This window comes from Mandrillus leucophaeus, unplaced genomic scaffold (genome assembly GCF_000951045.1).
Source record: "Mandrillus leucophaeus isolate KB7577 unplaced genomic scaffold, Mleu.le_1.0 Scaffold149, whole genome shotgun sequence".
Lineage (NCBI taxonomy): Eukaryota > Metazoa > Chordata > Mammalia > Primates > Cercopithecidae > Mandrillus > Mandrillus leucophaeus.
The window spans coordinates 255,918-278,286 of record NW_012101465.1 but is presented as its reverse complement, the minus strand read 5'-3'; the positions used below and the strand labels follow the sequence as shown (position 1 = coordinate 278,286).

Below are 22,369 nucleotides of genomic sequence, written 5' to 3'. Positions count from 1 at the left end.
GTGAGGAATTTAGGGCAGGGGGACTTTTTCTGCTTAGACATATATTTTTGTGATTTGGGGGTGGCCAAATGTGTACTGTGTACAAAAACAGCCACTCTTTCTCTGGTTTCCAGATAGAAGTTGTGATATCTTCCAACCTCTCAACACACACACACACACACTCTCTTATGCACAGATATACACATATAGCCATACATGCACATACATACACGTAGACACATACACTCATAAGTGCACAAACACACACTTATAAACTCCCAGCTCTGTACTCTGGCCTTTGGGGCACCCAGTTCAGTTCTCACTTCCTTTTCCCATAATTCCCCTCTGCTCCATTGGTTACAGAACACTGTAGAAACTTTTTTTATTTTACAAGAAAAAAAAAAAAATACTCATATAAAGGGACTTTTAAGCACAGCCCAGTACCAAGGCCATTCCTGCCTGGGTCTAAGACTGTGGTATGGGCTCAATAAATTTTAGTTAAATGAAATAAAATTGGTAGAAAATGAACCACCAGGAATAATTTCTAAAGACTTTTTTTTTTGTCAGAAGCACCTTTTTATACTTCAGAATGTCAGCATATTTATGAGGAGGCAGCTGTTTTCTTCGTTTCCTAGCAAGTCTGAGTGAGACTTAAATTCACATAGGAAAGAAGAAAATAAATCAGATGTAATTCTGAGCCTTCAATCTACAGGAAAACATGATGAGCATCTTTGGGTTATAACACTAATCCCTGTTACCTGAGAGGAAACTCCAGTAACTCACCTTTGCTTTTTCCACGTGAGTTATGAAGTCTGTAAGCAGAGGAATAAATTTCTTGCTCAGACCATGTAACTTGGCTGCTCCATGTTACTATCCAAAATTCAAGTGTTGATTTTTTTTGGAATCCTTTCTTATGCTTTATGGATTTTTTTTTAAAGAAGTACTTACAGTGTTTTTATACAAGATGAAGGTCACAAATGGGCCACTTTGAATACTGACGTTTCCTTTGATTCTCAACTGAAGCCTCATTCCACAACGTATTAGCAATCTGTTTTGATGCCAAAGCCAAATAGCGACAGTTGTAATAATGAATATTTGCTACAGGGCACTGGCAGAAAAATGGCACAGAAATGCAAGCCCCAACCATCTCAAATCTTTCTCTTCTCACTGAATTTCACCCATTATTTTTAACTCCTTGTCACATATATTGTTCCAGAGTCTTTGGTGCAAAGAAATCTGAATCAGCCTTTGGGAAACAGTAAGAAAAGCGAATCATTTTCCTACTTTCTCGTCTTTTGAGGGGGAAAAAAAAGGTGCAGTTAAGTCCTGTGGTTTATTCTTACCATTCTGCACAAGAGGTTGGTTGAGAGCTATAGGTTTTCCTTTTCTTTCCTCCTTCTAAATGGTTTTGAGCAACTTAATACCTTAGCATAATGGATGTTTGGATATACATAATTAACTCTAGCTTGAGCCATGCTTAGTTTCTTTTATAGTCGAATGTTTAATATGTTATCTTTCAGCATGCATAATAAATCAAGACTAATTCAAATTATTTTATAAACAATTAAATTTTAAGCAATAAAAAATAAACGAAGAGCACGTGCAACTGAGCCAGACTGTGTTCAAATCATTTTTTTTGATTTGAAAATTTGAACTGTGTTCAAGTTTTCAAACACAGTTTGAAACTTGGTATGGTATGGAGATACCCCAATTTTGTTGCTATGATGATAATAAAAATGTTGTGTACCTCTTGTTTTTCTATGAGGATTGAATGAGTTAATACTTGTAAATATTTTAAAAGTGCTTCCATGATGATTAGCTATTGTTGGTAATTTATTCATTGTTTTCTCTCAATATTTATTGAGTGCCCATTTCATGCCAAGGATAAGTGCAAGAATATAGCAATGAACAAAGCAGATTAAGAATTATTAAGTTTATAATAATAGTTATTATTTCAAGTCTTTATGGGATATCTCATAAACTATTTTGTCACTAAGTACATGATCTATATTTATTGGCCTTCTTATCCCAATGGCTTGGGATAGACTTACCACAAAATAGTTGCTTAATAAAGGTTGATGGAATAAAGTTGAGTGCATGAGTAACTGCAGTTAAGATAATAAGCACTAGATTTCGCATTGGGAGATACAATGTCAAGTCTTAGTTATTATCTCAGAGCACTATGTGACCTTGAGAAATGTTCTGAAACTTCTCTATCTAAAAATTAAGAAAACTGTGCTCTAAAGCCATGAAGGTTCTTTCTGACTATGATTCTACAAAATAACTTTAATGATGCACCATTTGTTGACTGGTTATAATTCTGTTTTTCTTAAAGTAATAAACTTTAATTTTAGAATAGTTTTAGATTTGCAGAGAAGATACGAGAATATATCAGAAAGTTCCCATATACCCTGCATCTAGCTTCTCTTATTGTTAACATCTCACATTAATATGGTACATTTGTCACAACTAATGAATCAATATTTATACATTAGTGTTAACTAAAGCCCATTCTTTATTTGATTTTCCAAGTTTTTACCTAATGTTCTTTTGCCCTAGAATCTCATTCAGGATCCCACATTACACTGAGTTCTCATATTTCCTTAGGTTCCCCTAGACTGTGATAGTTGCGCACACTTTCCTCGTTTTGATAGTCTTGCTAATTTTGAGGAGTACTGGTCAGGAATTTGATAAATGTCCTTAAGTTTAGCTCTGTTTTCTGTTTTTCTCATGGTTAGACAAGGGTTATGAGCAGGAAGACCACAGAGGTAATTTTCATCATATCATGTCAAGGGTATATGCTGTTAACATTATCATTCATTTAAGATTCTATTTTAACGTGTGGATAATAATTATTTATAACTGGTCATTTAATGTACCATATTAAAGTAAACTTCTTTGCTCTATGTAATTTTGCATGCATTATATAGAACAGTTGACTTTCTTTGAATAAGCCATAATGCTAAAATATATTTACCTTACTTTCTTGGTTTAAAAAATACCCCTTTATCACTGCTAAAACAAAGGTAAGTGAAAAATCCATGACTCCTTATAAATTAATAGTATTCCTATCTTTATGGAGTCAAGTTCTACATATTACATTTAAGATAAAAATATAATGTTATATTTCTTTCACACTAACTACATGCTTAGAAAATAACAGATTTATGGTTAGCTATGTGGTCAAAAGTATTCCACAAAGTAGATGCACCAGAAGTTGAGTGTTGATATTAATTCCCCTAAGCCTGTCTCATGCAAGGAACTTGCCTTAAGAAATGTTAATACTTCACTAAGCCCTAGGCATAGAGAATCTGATGTCTCTAATCTTCTGTTGTCTTTGGTATAAATGTACATTATTCTCTGTGGTCAGAGAAACACTAACGTAGATGTCACAGGAATTGAAAGATTCATGGTTTTGTTTATTCTATGCTTTTGTCAATAACTTGCACTATAAATAGGAAAGTTAGTTTAGGATTACTATGATCTATGCTATGTGCCATTTTCAGATTAAGACCAAATAAACAAGTCAATCCAGAGGAAAAGTTGTTAGAGCAGGGTAGTACTAGGGAAATCTTTACCCTAGCAGACTTCAATGAAGTAAATACCCACAGTATCACACTAGCTTCAGTGTGTGGCCAAACTAAGTTTAAATATAATATCTGTATTTATGGTTATCACTCCTGATAGAGCTGATCCTAAGAACAATTTAGTGGTTTTAGCCCACTGCTCCTTGTGACCTTACTGTGGAGAATCACAGTCGTGGCCAAGAGTATCATTCCTAACTTTCTTTCTTTTCTTTTTTTTTTTTGCCTCAAAATCTAATTTTCTTGTTCCATGAAACACTTGGCTCTGGCTCACAATATACTACTTGTGTGTCCTTGGGACATTTTCTTAACTTCTGGAGTTTTCTCATTTTCTCAGCTCTGTACTGTGGAATTATTTTATAAATACATACAATTTATACAATATAAAAAATGGAATTGTTTTATAAATATATACAATTATTTTAAGTATATAAAACACCTAGCAAATTAACTACTTGTTGTTTATTCACAGTTACATATACTCATGCTTTCAAACAATCATTTCTGGCATATAGGGGGCAATAAACAGCTATGGCACCATCTTAAAGTTGTTATGTTTTATTCCATCTCTAGGTTCTCAGAGATATTTTTTGCCTGTCACTTCTTATTTTAATAATGGAACCTTAACAGGCAAATAAAAACTAATCAGGGAGTGGACGTTTCAGTGTGCAAGGGAATAAATGTATTCTAATGACATAACTTAGTGTTAGGGTAATTTTATTTGTTTTTCTCTAGCCATGAGACACATATTTGCAGCATGATTTTGAACACTTGGTTGGTGAATGTTCTTTATGACACTGAAAGAGACTTACTTGATGATCTTAGCAGGTAAATAAGTGATTGAAAGTGTGTGAAGTGTCAGGCAAAGAAAATAAGATCCAGATGAATTTTTTTATACAACAGCCCTTAAACAAGGATTCATTTCTCTTTTTATTGACTAGTGTTTCTGATGCCCTATTTAGAAAAGCAATAAAAAACCTCACCTATATTTTCACCCCGATGCCTGGAAGAAAGGGGATATCCCAGTTAACAGTCATTCTGTAGCTGCAGTCAACTCTTGATAGTAATGAACTAACAAGAAGTAAGCGTTTATGCAGACAACACTTAATTGCAGACAGACCATTGGTCCTTATATCCTTGCCAAGTCTCTTTATCATGAACTTTTCAACGTAGCATTAGATAGTGACCATAGCAGTATACGGAATGAGAGACAGTTTCAATAGCAGATGTAGCTGGAGAGGCAGCCTAGGAATATTTTGGAGAGGAAGTTAAGAACCAGCTGAGAGGCAAAAAAGTAGTATATGGGTAGATAGGATATGAGTGTAGAGCTTATTTGCAATTTGTTATTGGGTATGGCAAACATTGCTAACATAACAGTGACTGGCATATTTGGAAGGGGAGCTGTGCATACCCGAATAAAGTTAAGACAGGGTAGTTTTACTTTGGAGATCGATCTCTCCAGATTTAGCATCAGACTTTAGAGCCAGAAGGGTTGTAGAGTGACAGTGTCTCAACATTTTCGTGATCATTTAACTCTTAGAACAATGTGACAACAGCATGGTGTGGCCATCCTGTGAATTCCTTGTGAATAGTGGCTACTGATGTCTGAATATTTTTGCCACAAACTCCCTGCGTACAGCTTGGTACAGGGCATGTATTTAATAGATACGCCAGACTAGAATTCTTCTTCTTTTGATGTTGATGATTTTTGTACCTTGGGTTGAATTGTAACTCTTTGTAAGTAGAGCAATGATTTTCTGAACTGTTGATCTGGTCAAAGCAATTATGGCATCAGGCCTCCAATTTCTCTTTTTCTTTTTCTTTTTGGATAAATAGTGCAAAAGGATCTGTACCTGTTTTTTAATTAAAAAAGAAAGAATGAAAGAAAGAAGCAAAATAGACAAGTAGTAAAGAAATTCAAAGTATCTTAAAAGCATTTATCTTCTATTTTAATTGTTTAAAAATCTAGAAAAAGCCATTTAGAAATATGCATTGAGAGACTGCAATATATTATAAATATTGTTGTACTAAGGCTATGTGTTAACAAGAGAAATTTGTGGATGTTTACCCCATGGAATATTTTAAACTTGTATTTATGTTGATGTTCAAGAATCATCTGAGAGTGTTATTTTAATACATGAAATTAAATATGGTCATCTGTGTAAATTTTTTTATGAGGTGATTGATGCGTCCTTGACAAACAGCAATTGCTAGCTGCTCTTATCATTAAAAGCAGAATGCAATATTCGTGATACATTCCTGAATAGGGAATGATAATATCACTGTTTTTCCCCCTTTTCTCTGTGTTTTTCGAATACAGATGGTACTGCAGGGACACCAGCAATATCAACGACGACAACTGTGGAAATCCGCAAAAGCAGTGTTATGACAACTGAGATCACCTCTAAAGTGGAAAAAAGCCCAACGACAGCCACTGGCAATAGCTCATGTCCTTCTACTGAGACCGAGGAAGAAAAGGCAAAACGGCTTCTTTACTGTTCGCTATGCAAGGTTGCTGTCAACTCCGCCTCGCAGCTGGAGGCGCACAACAGTGGTGAGATGCAGCGATTTCTTTTTGTTTCAACAGCTCTGCAATTATCTTCCTCTGAATAGATTAGATCTTTTGCAGCAGGGGACAAAGGGGTAGAGGAAAACTGGCAATTATTACATGGAAATCATTAACCATTAAAAAATAAAAATGACAAGCAAAGTGTCATTTATATAGGGACAAGAGGTGGTTTCCAGGGCTTGAAGGCCATGGGGGGTGTGTGTGTGTGTGGGGGGGTGTGTGTGTTTTTAAACATTAGGAGATAAAATGAAATATAGTCCTAAAATATGTTTTGCATTTATACGATTTCTAGTTTATATATTTCCATGCATTCGCCTCTAAGTGACATTTTCTAAAACTGTGTCCGTAGTACTGTTGAAAAATGTGTTGTTGCATGACTCTAAGCACCTTTGGTTAAAACCCCTCTATTTTGATTTTTATGAAAAAATAATGTCATTTGGGCTAAATCTATGGGACTGGACAATTAAACTTAAGAAAATGTTTATTGTGTGCAGCCATTCAGATGTGATTTCTAAATCTACTCTTTTTATTTACTCTTTCCAACAACTTTGCAGTAACTTAAAAATGTTATTCTTTTCAATTGTTTGAGGCTCAGAGAAGGCATGGAACATAACCAATTAAGTTACAGAACCATGATTTGAACCCAGATCTGTCTGACTTCAACACTAATTCCCATAGCAGGAAGGAAAATACTGGAATACTGACAAGCCAGGACAAAATTCTCTCCCAATATGCTCATATATTGTGGTTCCATTTTGCTGCTCTGTATGTGTGCGTATATACATATATGCCCCCCCATCTGTGTACACACACACACACCCCACACACACACACACGCACACACTCTCAATCAACTATCAGCTTTTCTCTAAAGACTGGATTCATTGCCAAAATCAACTTTTCTCTAAAAGACTGGGTTCGTTGCCAGGACTCTGTCAGCAACTATAATAGAAGAAGAATCATTTGTGAATCATGCCCTGAGTTAATATTGCAGCTGTATGTTGAGTCATTGACCAGCCATTGTGCTGCACTGGTAATATTCAAGTATTGACTTCAAGACTCTAAGGAGTAATAGCAGATGGAGAACAATTCCTTCAGCACATACCTTCCTCCTGCAAAAAACATTAGTTGCAGTAAGAGTTCAGGTACTAAGAAACACAGAAAGGTACCTGGCCTTAAGGCAGAATCTATACCTTGCAGGTTTTCCATGTGTTTATTCATGCAAATACGTTTCATCTTGAATGTAAGATATTTGGGAGAGTATAAACATCATTGGCATTCCATTTATTTCTCAAGAATCCTTGCCCATTCCACATAGTGACTGAGAAACACATTCCTTTTGAGGAGGCATCAATTTTGAGACTAGAGTTTATTTATCAAGAATTTCGGCAGGGTGTGGTGGTTTACACCTGTAATCTCAACACTTTGGCAGCTGGGGTAGGAGAATCACTTGAGACCAGGAATTTGAGACCAGCCTGGGCAACAAAAGGAGACCCCAATCTCCACAAAAAAATTACAAAAAAAAAAAGTGTTAGCTGGGCATGATGGCATATGCCTATAGTTGCAGCTGCTCAGCAGGCTGAGGTGAGAGGATCTCTTGAGCCTAGGAGGTTGAGGCTATAATGAGCCATGATCGTGCCACTGCACTCCAGCTTGGCTGACAGTGAGACCCTGTCTCAAACAAACAAACAAACAAACAAATAAATAAATAAATAGGGAGTTTTTCTTCTTGAATTCTTATTAGAAACATCTGATTAAGAAACAAAGAAGGAATTACTTGTCAAATTAGGGCAACATTTTTCCTATTCTGCTTCTAGGTCCTTATCTCTACTTTGTGTGTCAAAATTACCCCAGAGCTTTAAAAATGTGTGTACCCAGGCGCTATGCCCAGGGATTCTGATTATTATATCCGAGTCATGGGAAGCTGTAGTTTTTGGAGAAAAAATAAATAAAACTTCAGTGTTTTGCAGGCAGAGCTGAGAACTATTATAAGAATCTTATCCAAGAGTTTAAGGAGGTGAAATGTGACTATCACCGTTTACTTGAATTCCCTTGTAAGAGTGTTCTCTCTGAACCTTACGCCTACTCAGTGGACCACAGCCACTTGCCTTCTTTCTAAGCTGCTCCTCGAGTTTCCTTTTCCCTGTATTTTCCTTCCTGCATCAGAGATCTTTTTCTGTTCTGAAAAGAACCCACTCCAGAATCCTGGCCTAATGCTCATTTTAGAGCTCTACTTAGACTTGTACCAGCAAGTTATGTCAGGTCTAATGGTAGCAAAGGAAGAAGAAAAGACAGATAAATAGATGCTGTTTGACCCCCTTTGTCCACCATTTTTGATCTTCAGATTCAGCTTCTATTATTTGTAACTTGAACAGTGTTGGGAGGCTCACCATGTCTAGGATTTCCTCTAGATATTGATAAATGTGAATGCAATCTTACCTGCACTAAACAACTGCTACATGCATGCTGGCTCCGTCTATATCTTCTCCCTAAGATGTGGTATGAGGAAATCCAGGGAACAAAATAAGGAAGAGAAAATCTAGAGATACCTGCTCTTCTGCCAGGAATACTAGCCACCAATGTAGGATTCATTGTATGATCATTGTGGTGTGTTTCAGCTTGGACTCGCTCAAAAGCAGATTTGGAGACATGGATTTGAGAGCAAATAGTTTCTTAGGGAGGCAAAGGAGGTTAAGGGAGTGGGTAAAAGAAAGAGGGAAAGGAAGGCAGCCCAAATGGAATGCGTGATGTAGCCAGTTACCAAGTTGGACCATTGGGACTGACCAAATGAAATGGTCAGACTTTCTGGGCTGCACTCCGTTTCACTGTGTTAAACATAAAAACTTCTAATAGTCATGAAAAATGACAGAATTAAATTAATTCCGATTCTATTTCTTCATATTTATAATCACCGTGCTATCATTGTTAATTTATAATCTAATGTTTACATTTTTTAAAAAAAGATGTAATACCACTGGGCTTAAATGCATGAACTGTGCCCTTAGTGAGCTCAAAGTATTTGGAACTGTTATGAACTTACTAATGACACAAAAACTTGTTGCTGAGTTTGTGTGTATCTGGAGCTCATGTGGTGTCTGTTATAAGATAAGCAATAAAAATCTGTGAATTTAATATACACTAAATCTTAATAGTAACCACATTAATTGTTTAAAATATAGACTAACAAAATATTTTTTAGGGAGTAGTCCTTTATCACTGATGTTATTTAGAGTTTCCAGATCATAGTGCTGGTAGAAAGTAGATTGCCTAGGCCATTTAGTTCATTTAATGATTGTTTTCTAAATTCTCTTTAAATATACCCCTCCATTGTCTGCATTCAGAGAAGACCGCAATCAATGCCCCACCTTTAGACCTCCACTGTCTCCTACACTTATCCCTGCCCCTCTAATAGTGCTTAAAAAACACTGCTCTGCTTTCTTTCAGAGCCAGATACAAGAAAGCTAGTGTTAAGATTGGATTATATTTTCACGGAACCAGGTTTGAAGGTCAATTCTGGTCTGAAGCAGCCAGGCTGCAGGGTGGGAAAATGTTTCCCGTGCATCCAAATAATAGTTCTAAGTGTTTTTCTTGTTTTTCCCCTTTAGAAACATATTATATACATAAAATAGGGTCTGTAGCATTAAGTATAGAAATGTGTATCTATGAGAGGAAAGCCAATGATCTTTCAAAACATGTTTTTCAATCTTAGAAAATGCATTCTGAATTCTAAACAAATGACCCCAGGCAAATTTTGGGAATGCGACTTCCATTAGACACTGTCAGTGGTATAGGACAGCAGAATGGACTAGAAGTGATAAGACGTAAATTTTGCCCCCAGATATGCAGAGAACATTTCTATAGACCTGGGCAAGCCAGTTGTCCTCTCTGGGCTTTTGTATATATATGTCTCTCTATCTCTCTTTCTCTTTCTCTTTCTCTGTTGCTAATGGAGTTAAGAAGCCATATTGGCATTTTTAAGGATCAAATATTATGTCATGATTATTAGTATGACCACAGCTGCTGCTGGCATTATTTGGGGATCAATTATGTTCTTTCATTTGCTTTCCCTTTGTATTTTTCACTAGTGTGTAATCGTTTGGAGTTGTAATTAATTGATATGTATTCCGTAAGATTGGAATACAGGATTTGAACAGAGGCATTCCTACTTCGATTTTTTTTTAAATTTGGAAAGGGAAGTACCTCTTTTGAGCTAACTAGTGGTGTTTACAACACAGTCTAAGAATTTTTTAAACACCTTAAGAGGATATAGTTTTTTAAAGAGATTTGGAAGCCCTTCCCTCGACTTGTATGCTACAGATACAAATATTACAAAAGATGTTTTTCTTTTTCTTTAAAAAAATTTCCGCCCACAAAAAATATTCCCCCAAATATCCTAGTAGGTAGTGCTTTGCTTAGCTAATTTTGATGGTTTTCTCTTTATAATTTGAAAGAAAAAAAGAAGAAAACCTTTGAGTTAAAGCTCGTTACTAATTTGGGCAGATTTTTCTGGTAATGACTTGAAGTAGTAACATTGGATAATTTTTGCTAAACACATTCTAGTTTTTGTTTTATATCTCTAGACAGAGCTTATTCTATCCCCTTACCAAGTTTCAATATGAAGAAAAGATAGTTATCAAATGACAGACTTTACTAAATTTTAAAATGCTTAGAGAGTTCTAAACTTTTGCCTTAACAAAAGCAACAATGTAAAAAAGAAGGATGAGAAGATTGATTAAAATTTATTGAGCAGATCGAAGTGTCAAGAATAATCCTTAAAACAATAAATGCATTTAATACAACATTTCAATAAAGCAGATAATTTCCTTTTTAAAAATAAATGAGGACATTGAAGCACAAAGAAACCTAAGTTCACACAGCTAATGGAGGCAAAATCTGTCCCACACAATTCTAGAGCCTGAGCTCATAACTTTCTTTTTACAAATGAAAAAAAATAGTTGTATTTGTTTATCAATCTGTATTGATGTCTAATACCCCAGTTAATTTTCCTTGACTATCTACTATGAGAAAGACCTAGTCATTGTCTTCAAGAAGTCCATGTCTAATTGTGACTCTGTATTCAGAAGTGAAATATATACTTGTTTCATGTGAAAAGCTCATTTAAACCATTCAGCTGTGGTCAGTGTTCATGACCTTATTGCTATTAAGGCCCAAAGATTGTTTGCCACTTCTATTCAACGTCTTCTAGGGTAATGATAAGGCTTCCCTTTAATTGAAAATAAAGATAGAGACTCATCTATCACAATTCTTCTGTTGTAACTTCTTTAAACTTTCTACAAATGATTAAGAAAACAGCCTCTTAACTCCCTGTGCTCCACACGGCCATACAGGGCATATTTGAATATTAGAGTTGTACTATCTAAAATGACAGCCACTAGCCTCAGGTGGCTATTTAAATTGAAATTAATTGCCAGTCCCATTTCTCTGTTGCAGTGCCCTCATCTCAAGTGGTTAAGAGCTACACATGGCTAATGGCTACCATATTAGCCATACATTTGTATAGATATAGAATCTTTTTATCGTCACAGAAGTTTCTATGTACTAGAGCTATAATTCATAAATAATATGTTTGGGGGATTGTGATAGTAAATGATTTGAGGCATATTACCTAATAAAACAATTTTTACATCACTGTGAGCATTTAGGGTTTACTAATTTCACATTTGGTGACTTCTCACTGATTAACAACCAGAATGAGTGACTTCAGAAATGTGTCAAGATGCATTTTTTGGCTGTGTTGTTTTATATGACTATTCTTGTTAAATGAGGTTTCATGTGCAAAACAGTGAAATGTTCAACCTGTGTCATTTTTCCCATCTATGCCTCATATAAAATCACTGATATTTAAAACATTTCTGAAAGTATACATGTGAAAATCTGTTACTACTGAGGACTTGGAGCTTAAAGTTGATAGGTGGGGAGGCTTTTGCTTTTTACTTTATGTACTTCTGTGCTCTTTGAATTTTCTGCCAAGAACATCTGTTGCTTTCATTAACAAAATAAAAAATAAATAAAACTAGTTTACACAAAAAGCAAACAAGTGCACTGCTTTTATAAATAAGACAGCATTATATTGCATTTATACTATGGAAGTGTGATTAATTTGTCCATTTACTAATTGTTGCACGTTAATAAGTTTAAGACCTTTCGTTAGGCTTTCTTGGGGGAATGGATATAGAAGCAATGTGGTGTTTTCCATGGCCTTAAGGAAGGGCTTCGTTTTTAAGGAGAAGAAATGGGTGCATATAAAGATTTTTCAGTGTGTGTCTGGAGAAGCATGGGAGAGACTTAGTGTTTTCTCTAGTCACACTTTCAGGGCGTTATGGATAAAGAAAGCTTTCTGGATGTTGACGATATTTCTCTTCACAGGCTGGAATTTCAAGGCTTGCTGCTATATTGATTTCACACATTTGTCTCCACTATCAGATAAGCCGTGTGTTCTGCCCATTGGGTCCCTCAGCCTGCAGAGCTCTTCCCTGGGTTTCCTTTGGTCACAGGGTCCATTGTGTGGCTTGTCTCCTACCCCATAATGACTTCAGAACTTTCCCTCCAGGGCCATTTCTGAAAAAAAAGCATGTTTATTTTTTTCTCTGTTTTAGACTTCTTGTGTTCTTTGTCTCTATTTTCACCTTTCCAAATTGGACTTTGGATATATTACTGGTAAATCAGCAAATTACTTTCAACCGTGGAACTAATAGAAATGATAGAATTTTTTTTTTCTCTCATTTGGGGCAATATTTGGTCACCTGATACCTAGATGCCATTCCAGGTGCTTAATGTTTTTTGATATTCTAATAATGTAAACCAAAGCTTTCTTCTCTAGGAAAAAATTAACATGGAAAATCCATACTATATAGGAGGTCAACATAATAAAAGGTTAACTTGATATTTAGAGATTTATAAAGAACACATGGAGGTGTTTGATGCTAATTACACATTCTAGGTATGTAGATTTGAGAGCGTTTTCCTTCCTTAGGACACACCAGAGTTATAATACTATTATACCAAATATCATAAATAAACACCTTAGCAAAAAAAAAAAAAACACCTTTGCATTTTGCTGTTTGTATGGAGACTGACCATGACCACTTTACTGCCTATTTATAAGCTGAATCATTGAGCTTGTCAATATGATGGTAACTAAATTATTGCTGGCAATTGTATGAGTTTGTTAAAAATCTAGTCAGATGCTATTAAATAGTATTTAATGAGCCTTCTGAAAAACTAAACTTAAAGGTATTCAAATTTATTTTAGAGAGGGGCAAAATTTTTAGACTATGCCAACTAGATTTCCCTATAAAGTAAACTCCTCTGAAACTTTCCTTGTAATTTTTAGAAAATAATTTGGCAGTTTGAATCGAGAGACTTAAAAATAGTTATATTCTTTGTCCCTATAATACCACTTATGAAAAGCTATCCCAAGGAAACAATCAAAAATGTGATAAAAGATTTAATGAGTAGGATGCTCATTACAACATAATTATATAGGGAAATAAAAGGAAATAATACAAATGTCTAATATTAGATAATGGTTAAATATATCATCTCTGTGTATTACAAGTCTATGCTGTCATTAAAAATCATGTGCATTTCTAAAAGTATATATATAATTTCACAGGAGTTTTATGCAAAGCCACTTTAGCTAATTTATCCCAACTTTTTAAAATTCACGTGTACAAATAGAATATAAAAGACTGGTACATGATAACTATTATTAATTTTTTGATATACCTCTAGTTGGTGGAATTAGGGGCTTTTTTTCTTAATTTGTTTTTTAAATTTTTCTTATGACCTAATAAATTATTTCTAACGTGTGACTTATTTAATTTTTTAGTCATTTGCCAGTTTTCCTGTTTACCTATCTTTTCTTTATGCCAGTACCAAACTTGAAAGTCAGCTAAAATGAGGAATTATGAGAATGATGGGAAACAAAAGGGAAGGCTAGTCCCTTGCCCCCATAGTAACTTGATTTTTACAGATAAAAGCATAATATGTATCTTTCCCCCAAATACTCCAAAATAAACAATTAAGCAGAAAGCTATATATATATACACACACACACACACACACACACACACATATATATATATGTATATGATTTCTTGGAGCCTTATGCTGTGCTGAATTTAGACTGTGGTCGAGGTATGATTTCACCTTTCAGAAATCATGAAGCTTTAAGTGAAGGTATTCGTCAGTGCCAGCCTTTTAGAAGTGGTAAGGGAAAAATAGTCCACTTAGCTCCTTGCAGAGTCTCTCCTCAGAGGAAAGAGCGTAGTACAGAAGTAGACTTGTGACTGCCTAGCTGGGCCATCACAAAAGAAGGGACAGCCTTGCAAGATGTTTACATGATGTTGAAGCCAGAGGAGACCACCAGCCAGACAGCGCCACATCCTTGCAAAGTGTCACCGTTTGTGGCGCTCTGCTCAGTAAAAAGAGCATTATGAGAAAAAGCAGGGGGTGGGGGCGGGGATGGACGGAGAATTGTAGACTCAAATTCCAAGTTTAGAAAAGACAGTATTAACAAAATTGAAAATTAAAGATTTGTGTGTAACTGAATTCAGGTGGCTTAGAAATTGTTAGTGGATTTCTTCTTTTTTTTAAATTATTTATTATTATTATTATACTTTAAGTTCTAGGGTACATGTGCATAACGTGCAGGTTTGTTACATATGTATACTTGTGCCATGTTGGTGTGCTGTACCTATCAACTCGTCATTTACATCAGGTATAACTCCCAATGCAATCCCTCCCCCCTCCCCCCTCCCCATGATAGGCCCCGGTGTGTGATGTTCCCCTTCCCGAGTCCAAGTGATCTCATTATTCAGTTCCCACCTATGAGTGAGAACAGGAACTTAGCTAGAAATTTACTTTCTTCCTGCCAAGGACATCCAGTAATGCTTCTTTGTGACCACAAGCTAGTAACTTGTCTTTCTGAGTCTCAGTTTATTATCTCCTAAATGGGGATAATAATAGCACCTAACTCATAGGATAGCTGTGAGTAGGTAAAAAATTTAGCACAGTATCTGAAACGTATTACAGATTTAATACAAAGGGGTTCTTCTAATATTAATTATGTTTATATTATTGCACATTTTATCTCATAAATGTAAATGCTTTATAATTAAGAATATATTTTACTAAATTTTAGCTGCATTTTGCTACCCTTACTGCCTACTGAAGTTTTAAGATCTTATAAAACTATCTAATAGTTATTCAATTATGACTGACAATATGTTACTAAATGTATAAGGTTACACTGTATAACAGTTCTACTCCATTTAATAGTGAGTAGTAACCCTAGAGTCAAAGCTACTAGCTGAAGTTCCCTTCCCCAATGTTGCCATAATCATATGTATACCTGTGTGTGTGTGCATGTGCATGTGTGTGTAAGTGTATGTTTATAACATATGGGTATATTTAATTGTCCTATCTTTTCTAGCTTCTATGAAGAGACTATGCTTAAATAATAATTCTAACAACCCAATGACTCTGAAAAGATGAGTGTTTCTAAAATGTTCACATATGTCCCATTTCTATTCTTCCTCTAGAAACATGACATAGATGGGCCTTAGCTTGCCAAAGATATTCTGAGAAGCACCATATTTTCTGAATCTTTGCCTGCTATTGCTGAGCCATACTATTGGGGCCAAATCTCTTAAATTTTCCATTATCTCCTGAACACTTAATACTCAACGCTGAGACAAGTCACCTATGCCTGGCTTTTCTCCTTCCCAATCAACATAAATGACTTAAATATTATTGAATAAGTTAAAATAGTATTTGGACCCATTCAGCTTACCACCTATGAAACACCAGCTACCAATCACAGACGATATTAACCAAAAGTGAATCTGGAATGCCTCAAGAAAATCAGGATGACAGTCAATTTCCTACTAACTTCTTAGGCATTCCTAAGCTAAACTAGCCCTGCTAATGTTTCTCAGTGTCACTGAAGAAGCTGCATAGAAAAAAAAAAAAAAAAAAAAAAAAGGGTATAAAATCGTCTGTTCGGATAAGGAAGTTTTCATAATCATCTACGTATTTTGTTTCTTGCTCCCTAGGACTTCTTTTTTTCTTTGCCCTCCTCCCACTTATGTCATCTTCAGCTCCCACTTATGTCATTTGCAGCTGCAGTGGAAAGCATTTGTGCTCACTATACTGCAAAGGAGGTGACCGAAAATAAGCTCCCGTGAAGCATCACCGTCATTACATGGGAGCAGTTCTCTGGCTCCACGTTTCAATTCCTCCAATCTTCCTGCGAGAGATTGACTTTTTCCTTTCTCTAATGTGTTGAAATACGGACATTTTAATAAGAATGGATAAGAATATGGATATTTAAAATAGGCCATCTAGGTTGTAAGAATGACTACTTTTTGTATTGGACTCAGTAAAAAGTAATCATTTTGAAGAGCGAAACATGTGGCTAGAAACCTGTTTAATTTATTTATTGTCCCTTACTTAATATAACGTCATCTGCAGTGACCTCGAGTGTCCTTCACAACATGTTTTCCTCATTAATACTTAGTGTCTTGGAAGCTGGTCTGTAACTCAGAAGTTGAGAATCATTTCTTTAATGGTTGCAGAATGTACAGTCTAATACATACAAGTAGTCAGGGGAAACTACTACCAAATATTTCTAAAATCAGAATGGCAGAAAGAACACAAACGATTATAAAAGAAAATGTCACAGAAAAAACACATGACCAAGTGAGAAAAAAAATGAAGAATACTTATCAACTCTAAGAAAAAAGAAATTTTGAGCAAAATTCTGAGAGAAAACTGTCATTATGAACAGTATGTAACTACAGTGATCTCAAGAAAACAAAACACAGATGTTGTTAACGGTTGACAATTAGAGCTACATGAATGATGTGTGAAGGCCTGAAGATGTTATTTGTTTATTAAAAAGAAGCAGTGATCCATCGTGTATATGCTTGGGTTACGAGTTCATCCCTCATCTTCTTGGTCATTTGTTTATATAGCCCACCAGTGTGGGCTTTACTATTCTAAAATGGATTTGTTTTTCAGAGTCATTAAGATCTTTATACTATTACTCTCTCTCTCTCTGAACCTAAAATATATAGCCAAGAAAGCTTGTTTGTATTCTGTTTAGAAAGTGGGTATTTAATTAGTGCTACTTCTATAAACATACCATGTTTAAACTGATTACGCTTGTTACACATCACCTCCAGCTATACCTTTAGCAACTAAATGACTCTTCCTCGTCAGGTATCATTTATGTCTTGTTAGTATCAAGAGGAAATGAAATGACATCACACCCATTTAATTTCCCCTCAGGACTCTAAAGTTTTGTTACTATACTAATGGCACTTGTTTGTAATGTGGAGCATTAGAAAAAATGAATAATTTAATAACATTATGTAAAGTGATGAAGGCACATTGTTACAGTCTGCTGTATCATGTATATACTTCTGCCCATAATGCCAGGAAAAGCTGCACTAAAATGAGGCATCAAATTTTGTTATTGTACTGTTTCTTAAAAGTATATACTAGCTAAGATTTTTTTTCCTCCCACCCTTCTTTCCTCCCTCCTTTCCTTCCTTCCTTTCAATATTCCTGACAGGTACTAAGCACAAAACCATGCTGGAAGCCCGGAATGGAAGTGGCACTATCAAAGCCTTTCCTAGGGCAGGAGTGAAAGGCAAAGGACCTGTTAATAAAGGAAATACAGGCCTCCAAAATAAAACATTTCACTGTGAAATCTGTGATGTGCACGTCAACTCGGAAACACAACTTAAACAGGTAAGCAGCAAGTATTCTAGGAGTGAAAACCAACAAGGGACAGCCTTATAAGCAGGATGTGTGTGCTTCCTTCATTTTTATTTCTGTCTTTCTGTCCCATCCACCCATCTATTCATCCATCCCTCCATCTGCCCATCTGTTAACCCACTTATCTTACCTTCACTGTTCTGATTTATTTATGCTTATTTTAGTTGCTTGAGGAAATACTAAAATGTAATAGATTCTAGAGCCTTTCAGAAATTGTTGGCAGTGAGTTTTTACTATTCTTGTATATGAAGAGTGGGTGGAGAAGGGATATCAGATCTTTTCTCTACCAGATTTTCCACTCAAAAGTGTTGATTTTCTTTAAAGGTCAATTTGCAGTACTCCATTTTTATTTGTTTAGATATTTACATGCTGCAACTAATTTTATACTGAGCTATTCTTTTATTTTATGTGTTTTATTATATGGTGTTGTACTGTATGTTTAGATCTTGCAGCCACCTGCAAAAGGGATGACTAATCATGTTGTATTCATTTTTACTATGAATAGCCTTCCAAAGCGATCATTTATACATTGCCAACTGAAGGTCCAGCCCTCATGTTGTGTTTTGTTTTATACATATGTACAATATTTTACTGATTTTATGCACCTTAGTTATTTATCTTTAGAATTTAAGGGTTTGGCATTTGACTGTACAAATGTGAGGATAAACATTAGTATGGAAATAAATTCATTCGTTCCTGGGCATCTTTGTTTATTTGCATGTAAAATTCCTTTAGACATTCCTTTCCTTTGTAAATGCTTTTCAAAAAAAAAAAAAAAAAGACAGAAAAAGAGATGTGTGCAGTGATAAGAAGAAAAGCTAGGAAATAAAAAAAAAAAGACACTACTATTTGTTTAAAAATATACTAAAATAGGCTGGGGACAGTCGTTCATGCCTGTACTCCCAGCACTTTGGGAGGCTGAGGCAGGTGGATCAAGAGGTTAAGAGTTCAAGACCAGCCTTGCCAAGATGGTGAAACCCCATCTCTACTAAAAATGCAAAGAATTAGCCATGCATGGTGGTGGGCACCTGTAATCTCAGCTACTTGGGAGGCTGAGGCAGAGAATTGCTTGAATCCGGGAGGCAGAAGTTGCAGTGAGCTGAGATCGTGCAACTGCACTCCAGCCTGGATGGCAGAGCGAGATTCTGTCTCAAAAAAACTATATATATATATATATATAAATAAAATATGGATAGCATAAAATATATATATCCTCAAGGCATCAGAATCTCAGGACAAAAGTGCATGATCTTTTATTTTTGTCTCTCTGAAACTTGCATGAAATAATGAATATCTTTCCCCAGGTTAAAGCAATATTTGTGACAGGTTTTTGGAGATGACTTTTTTAAAGCTGTCATTTTAAATTACTTTTAATAGCACATTAGCAGTAGAAGGCACAAAGACAGAGCTGCTGGGAAGCCCCCGAAACCTAAATACAGTCCTTACAACAAACTACAGAAGACAGCACATCCACTGGGGGTGAGTGTCATTTGGCAAGAGTCCAGCCTTTATTCCCGAATGGAATTATTGGTTTCTTGATTTGTTCTGGCACTTTGCCACCTTTAACCACAGCCCAGTACCTTTTACCTTTTTGAGTTGAGCTCAGGTTTGTCATAGATCATAGGGAAAAGAGAAAAACCAAACTCTTTTGAGTCAAATAAGTAATCCCATGAAATCTGGTCTTGATATAAGTTAGTACTTTTGGAAAGAAGGTCAGGAAGAAACAAATTCATGTATATCTTTTTTAATATGTTTAAGAGACAAAGTATTGGTATTGTTGGTATCCTCAACAATTTTGGATTTTGAGTAACAGTCTCAAAGTGTAGCTTATTTTATTTAATTATTCATTCAAGGACATTGCATAAAACCCAGGAAATACTTTGTAGGTATTTCCTCTACCATGACTGCAAATAAGCTTTTTATATTAGTAAGTATACTATTATAATGTCCTGACCTGGATATTTTGGTAGGACTTTAGAGGAAACCTGTGTGAAACATCTTGACGTTGTAGATGAATATTGATGAACATGTATATTATTTTGTTTTGTTAGTTTGTTTCTGATTGAAGTGACCGTAGCTTTCATCGGAGAGACTCAGAGCTCAATGAAAAGTTAAAAACAACTGATGTATAATTTAAGTTAAATTATGCATTTTGAAACATTTATTCAAATTAGATCTTATTACTATTTGATGCTATTATGTGCTGCTGACACATGAAAACATAACTAAAGGAAAACTGCGATTATCTATTATGAGACCCCAGTACAAGCTGTCCTGTTAGTTTAGTAGCATTGCCCATTTTGTTCAAATGAACAAATAACTTGAAATGAAGTTATTTAATTTTGTATCCTGAAACTTTACTGAAGTTGTTTATGAGCTTAAGGATCTTTTGGGCCAAGACTATAGATTTTTCTAGATATAGGATCATTTTGTCTGCAAACAGGGATAGTTTGACTTCCTCTCTTCCTATCTGGATGCTGTTTATGTTCTTCTCTTGCCCGACTGTCCTGGCCAGGGCTTGCAATACTGTGTTGAATAGGAGTGGTGAGAGAGGATACCTTGTATTGTGCCGATTTTCAAGGGTAATGCTTCCAGCTTTTGCCCACGGTATGATGTTGGCTGTGGGTTTGTCATACATGGCTCTTATTATTTTGAGATATGTTTCTTCAGTACCTAGTTTATTGAGAGTTTTATCATGAAGCGGTGTTGAATTGTATTGAAAGCCTTTTCTGCGTCCATTGAGATAATCATGTGTTTTTGTCTTTAGTTCTGTTTACGTGATGAATCACATTTATTGATTTGCATATGTTGAACCAACCTCTCATCCCAGAGAAGAAGCCTAATTGATCGTGGTGGATAAGCTTTTTGATGTGCTGCTAGATTTGGTTTGCCAGTATTTTGTTGAGTTTTGCATCGATGTTTATCAAGGATATTGGCCTGAAGTTTTCTTTTTTGTTGTGTCTCTGCCAGATTTTGGTATCAGGATGATGCTGGCCTCATAGAATGAGTTAGGGAGAAGTTCCTTCTCAATTTGGAGGGATGAAATAATCTGTACAACAAGCCATGACACAAGTTTACCTGTATAACAAACCTGTATATGTACCCTTGAACTTAAAATAAAAGTTTAAAAAAGTGAAGTTACTTTACTTTTCTGTAAAGACACAATTTTAGCTGGATTGGGAGGCGAAGAATTCTGCACAGTGCCTCAGCACCACTAGTCATAACCCTGAATGCTATCTCTGTCCAGCATAGATGCAGCTTTTGACAATCAGGTGAATGGTTCTTAAATAAACAGAGTAGTCAGAATTGTGTTGCTGTTAGTATTTAAACCCTTCTTCTTCACTATCACTGTGTTACTGACTCCACAAATGGGAACATTCTCTCAGTGAGAACAGGTATTTTGTGATGTTACTAGCCAGAGAATGAACTGGCTTTGTAGAGAAGGATTGAGAAAATGTGGTTACCATTTGCACAAAGAAAAAGTGGAACGTGTCAAAATTTAGCAGAGAAAAGGAATTTTTGGTTGTTTTTAAAATTTCTCTATTGAAAGTGGAATTTTATTGTTTTTATTTATTTTGAATAGTGCTTCATACAATTGGAAACAACATTCTCTGTGTAACCCAGGTTACACACTTGGATAGTCCAATGGCATTTGACAGCATTAAAAATCTCTTTAGAAATGTATCCTCTTTAATAGTTAATGTATGTGTAAAGGGTGATACAAATATTCTATATTTTCTCATGATGAATACTTTCCTCTGAAAGCATAATTTTCAACAAACATAAAATAAAATAAGGTTGCTGAGTACTTTTCTGGAGGACTTTTCAAGCATTCCTGGTTGGCCATTTTCAAGTATCTTCCAACTCTTCCAAAAGGAAAATGTTCTATACCTCCCATTTTCTTTGTTGTCAGTTCACAAGTGTGAAGCTTTTTTCTTTATAGTTGTTTACTGCTATATTTTAAAAGCTCCCTACCATTTTGGGTTTTAAGTACGGATTCCAAAGCTGTTGTTCTTTTACAATACTTTTTCTCCCTTGCAGGTAAAATTAGTATTTTCAAAAGAACCTTCAAAGCCATTGGCGCCACGAATTCTACCAAATCCTCTAGCAGCTGCAGCAGCTGCAGCAGCAGTGGCTGTGAGTTCCCCCTTCAGTCTTCGAACTGCTCCAGCAGCAACACTGTTCCAGACTTCTGCTCTTCCTCCAGCACTCCTGCGGCCAGCTCCTGGACCCATTCGGACCGCCCACACTCCTGTGCTGTTTGCTCCTTACTAAATTCCAAATAGGAGTAATTGTACTGCAATAATTTTTCAAAAAACAAAAAACAAAACAAACAAAGAGAACTATGCAGTGTTTATTTATAGTTTAAAGTATATCTGAAGAGCCAGGACTTTTGATAGTGAATTGAAAAGGTTATAAACAAGGGGGG

The 22,369-nt window shown here is 35.5% G+C and overlaps 1 protein-coding gene across 2 annotated transcripts in view; it reads left to right on the top strand.

The window, feature by feature from the left end:
- ZNF385D (zinc finger protein 385D) overlaps positions 1 to 22,278 on the top strand; it is a 1,012,439-nt gene extending 990,161 nt beyond the window's left edge. For both annotated transcript variants that reach the window (XM_011974768.1, XM_011974769.1), the window contains 4 exons: positions 5,884 to 6,117; positions 17,735 to 17,913; positions 19,318 to 19,419; positions 21,982 to 22,278. In XM_011974768.1, coding sequence (XP_011830158.1) covers positions 5,884 to 6,117; positions 17,735 to 17,913; positions 19,318 to 19,419; positions 21,982 to 22,215 — 749 coding nt within the window. In that variant the 3' untranslated portion in view covers positions 22,216 to 22,278. The remainder of the gene's footprint in view (positions 1 to 5,883; positions 6,118 to 17,734; positions 17,914 to 19,317; positions 19,420 to 21,981) is intronic.
- The last annotated feature ends 91 nt before the right edge of the window (positions 22,279 to 22,369 follow it).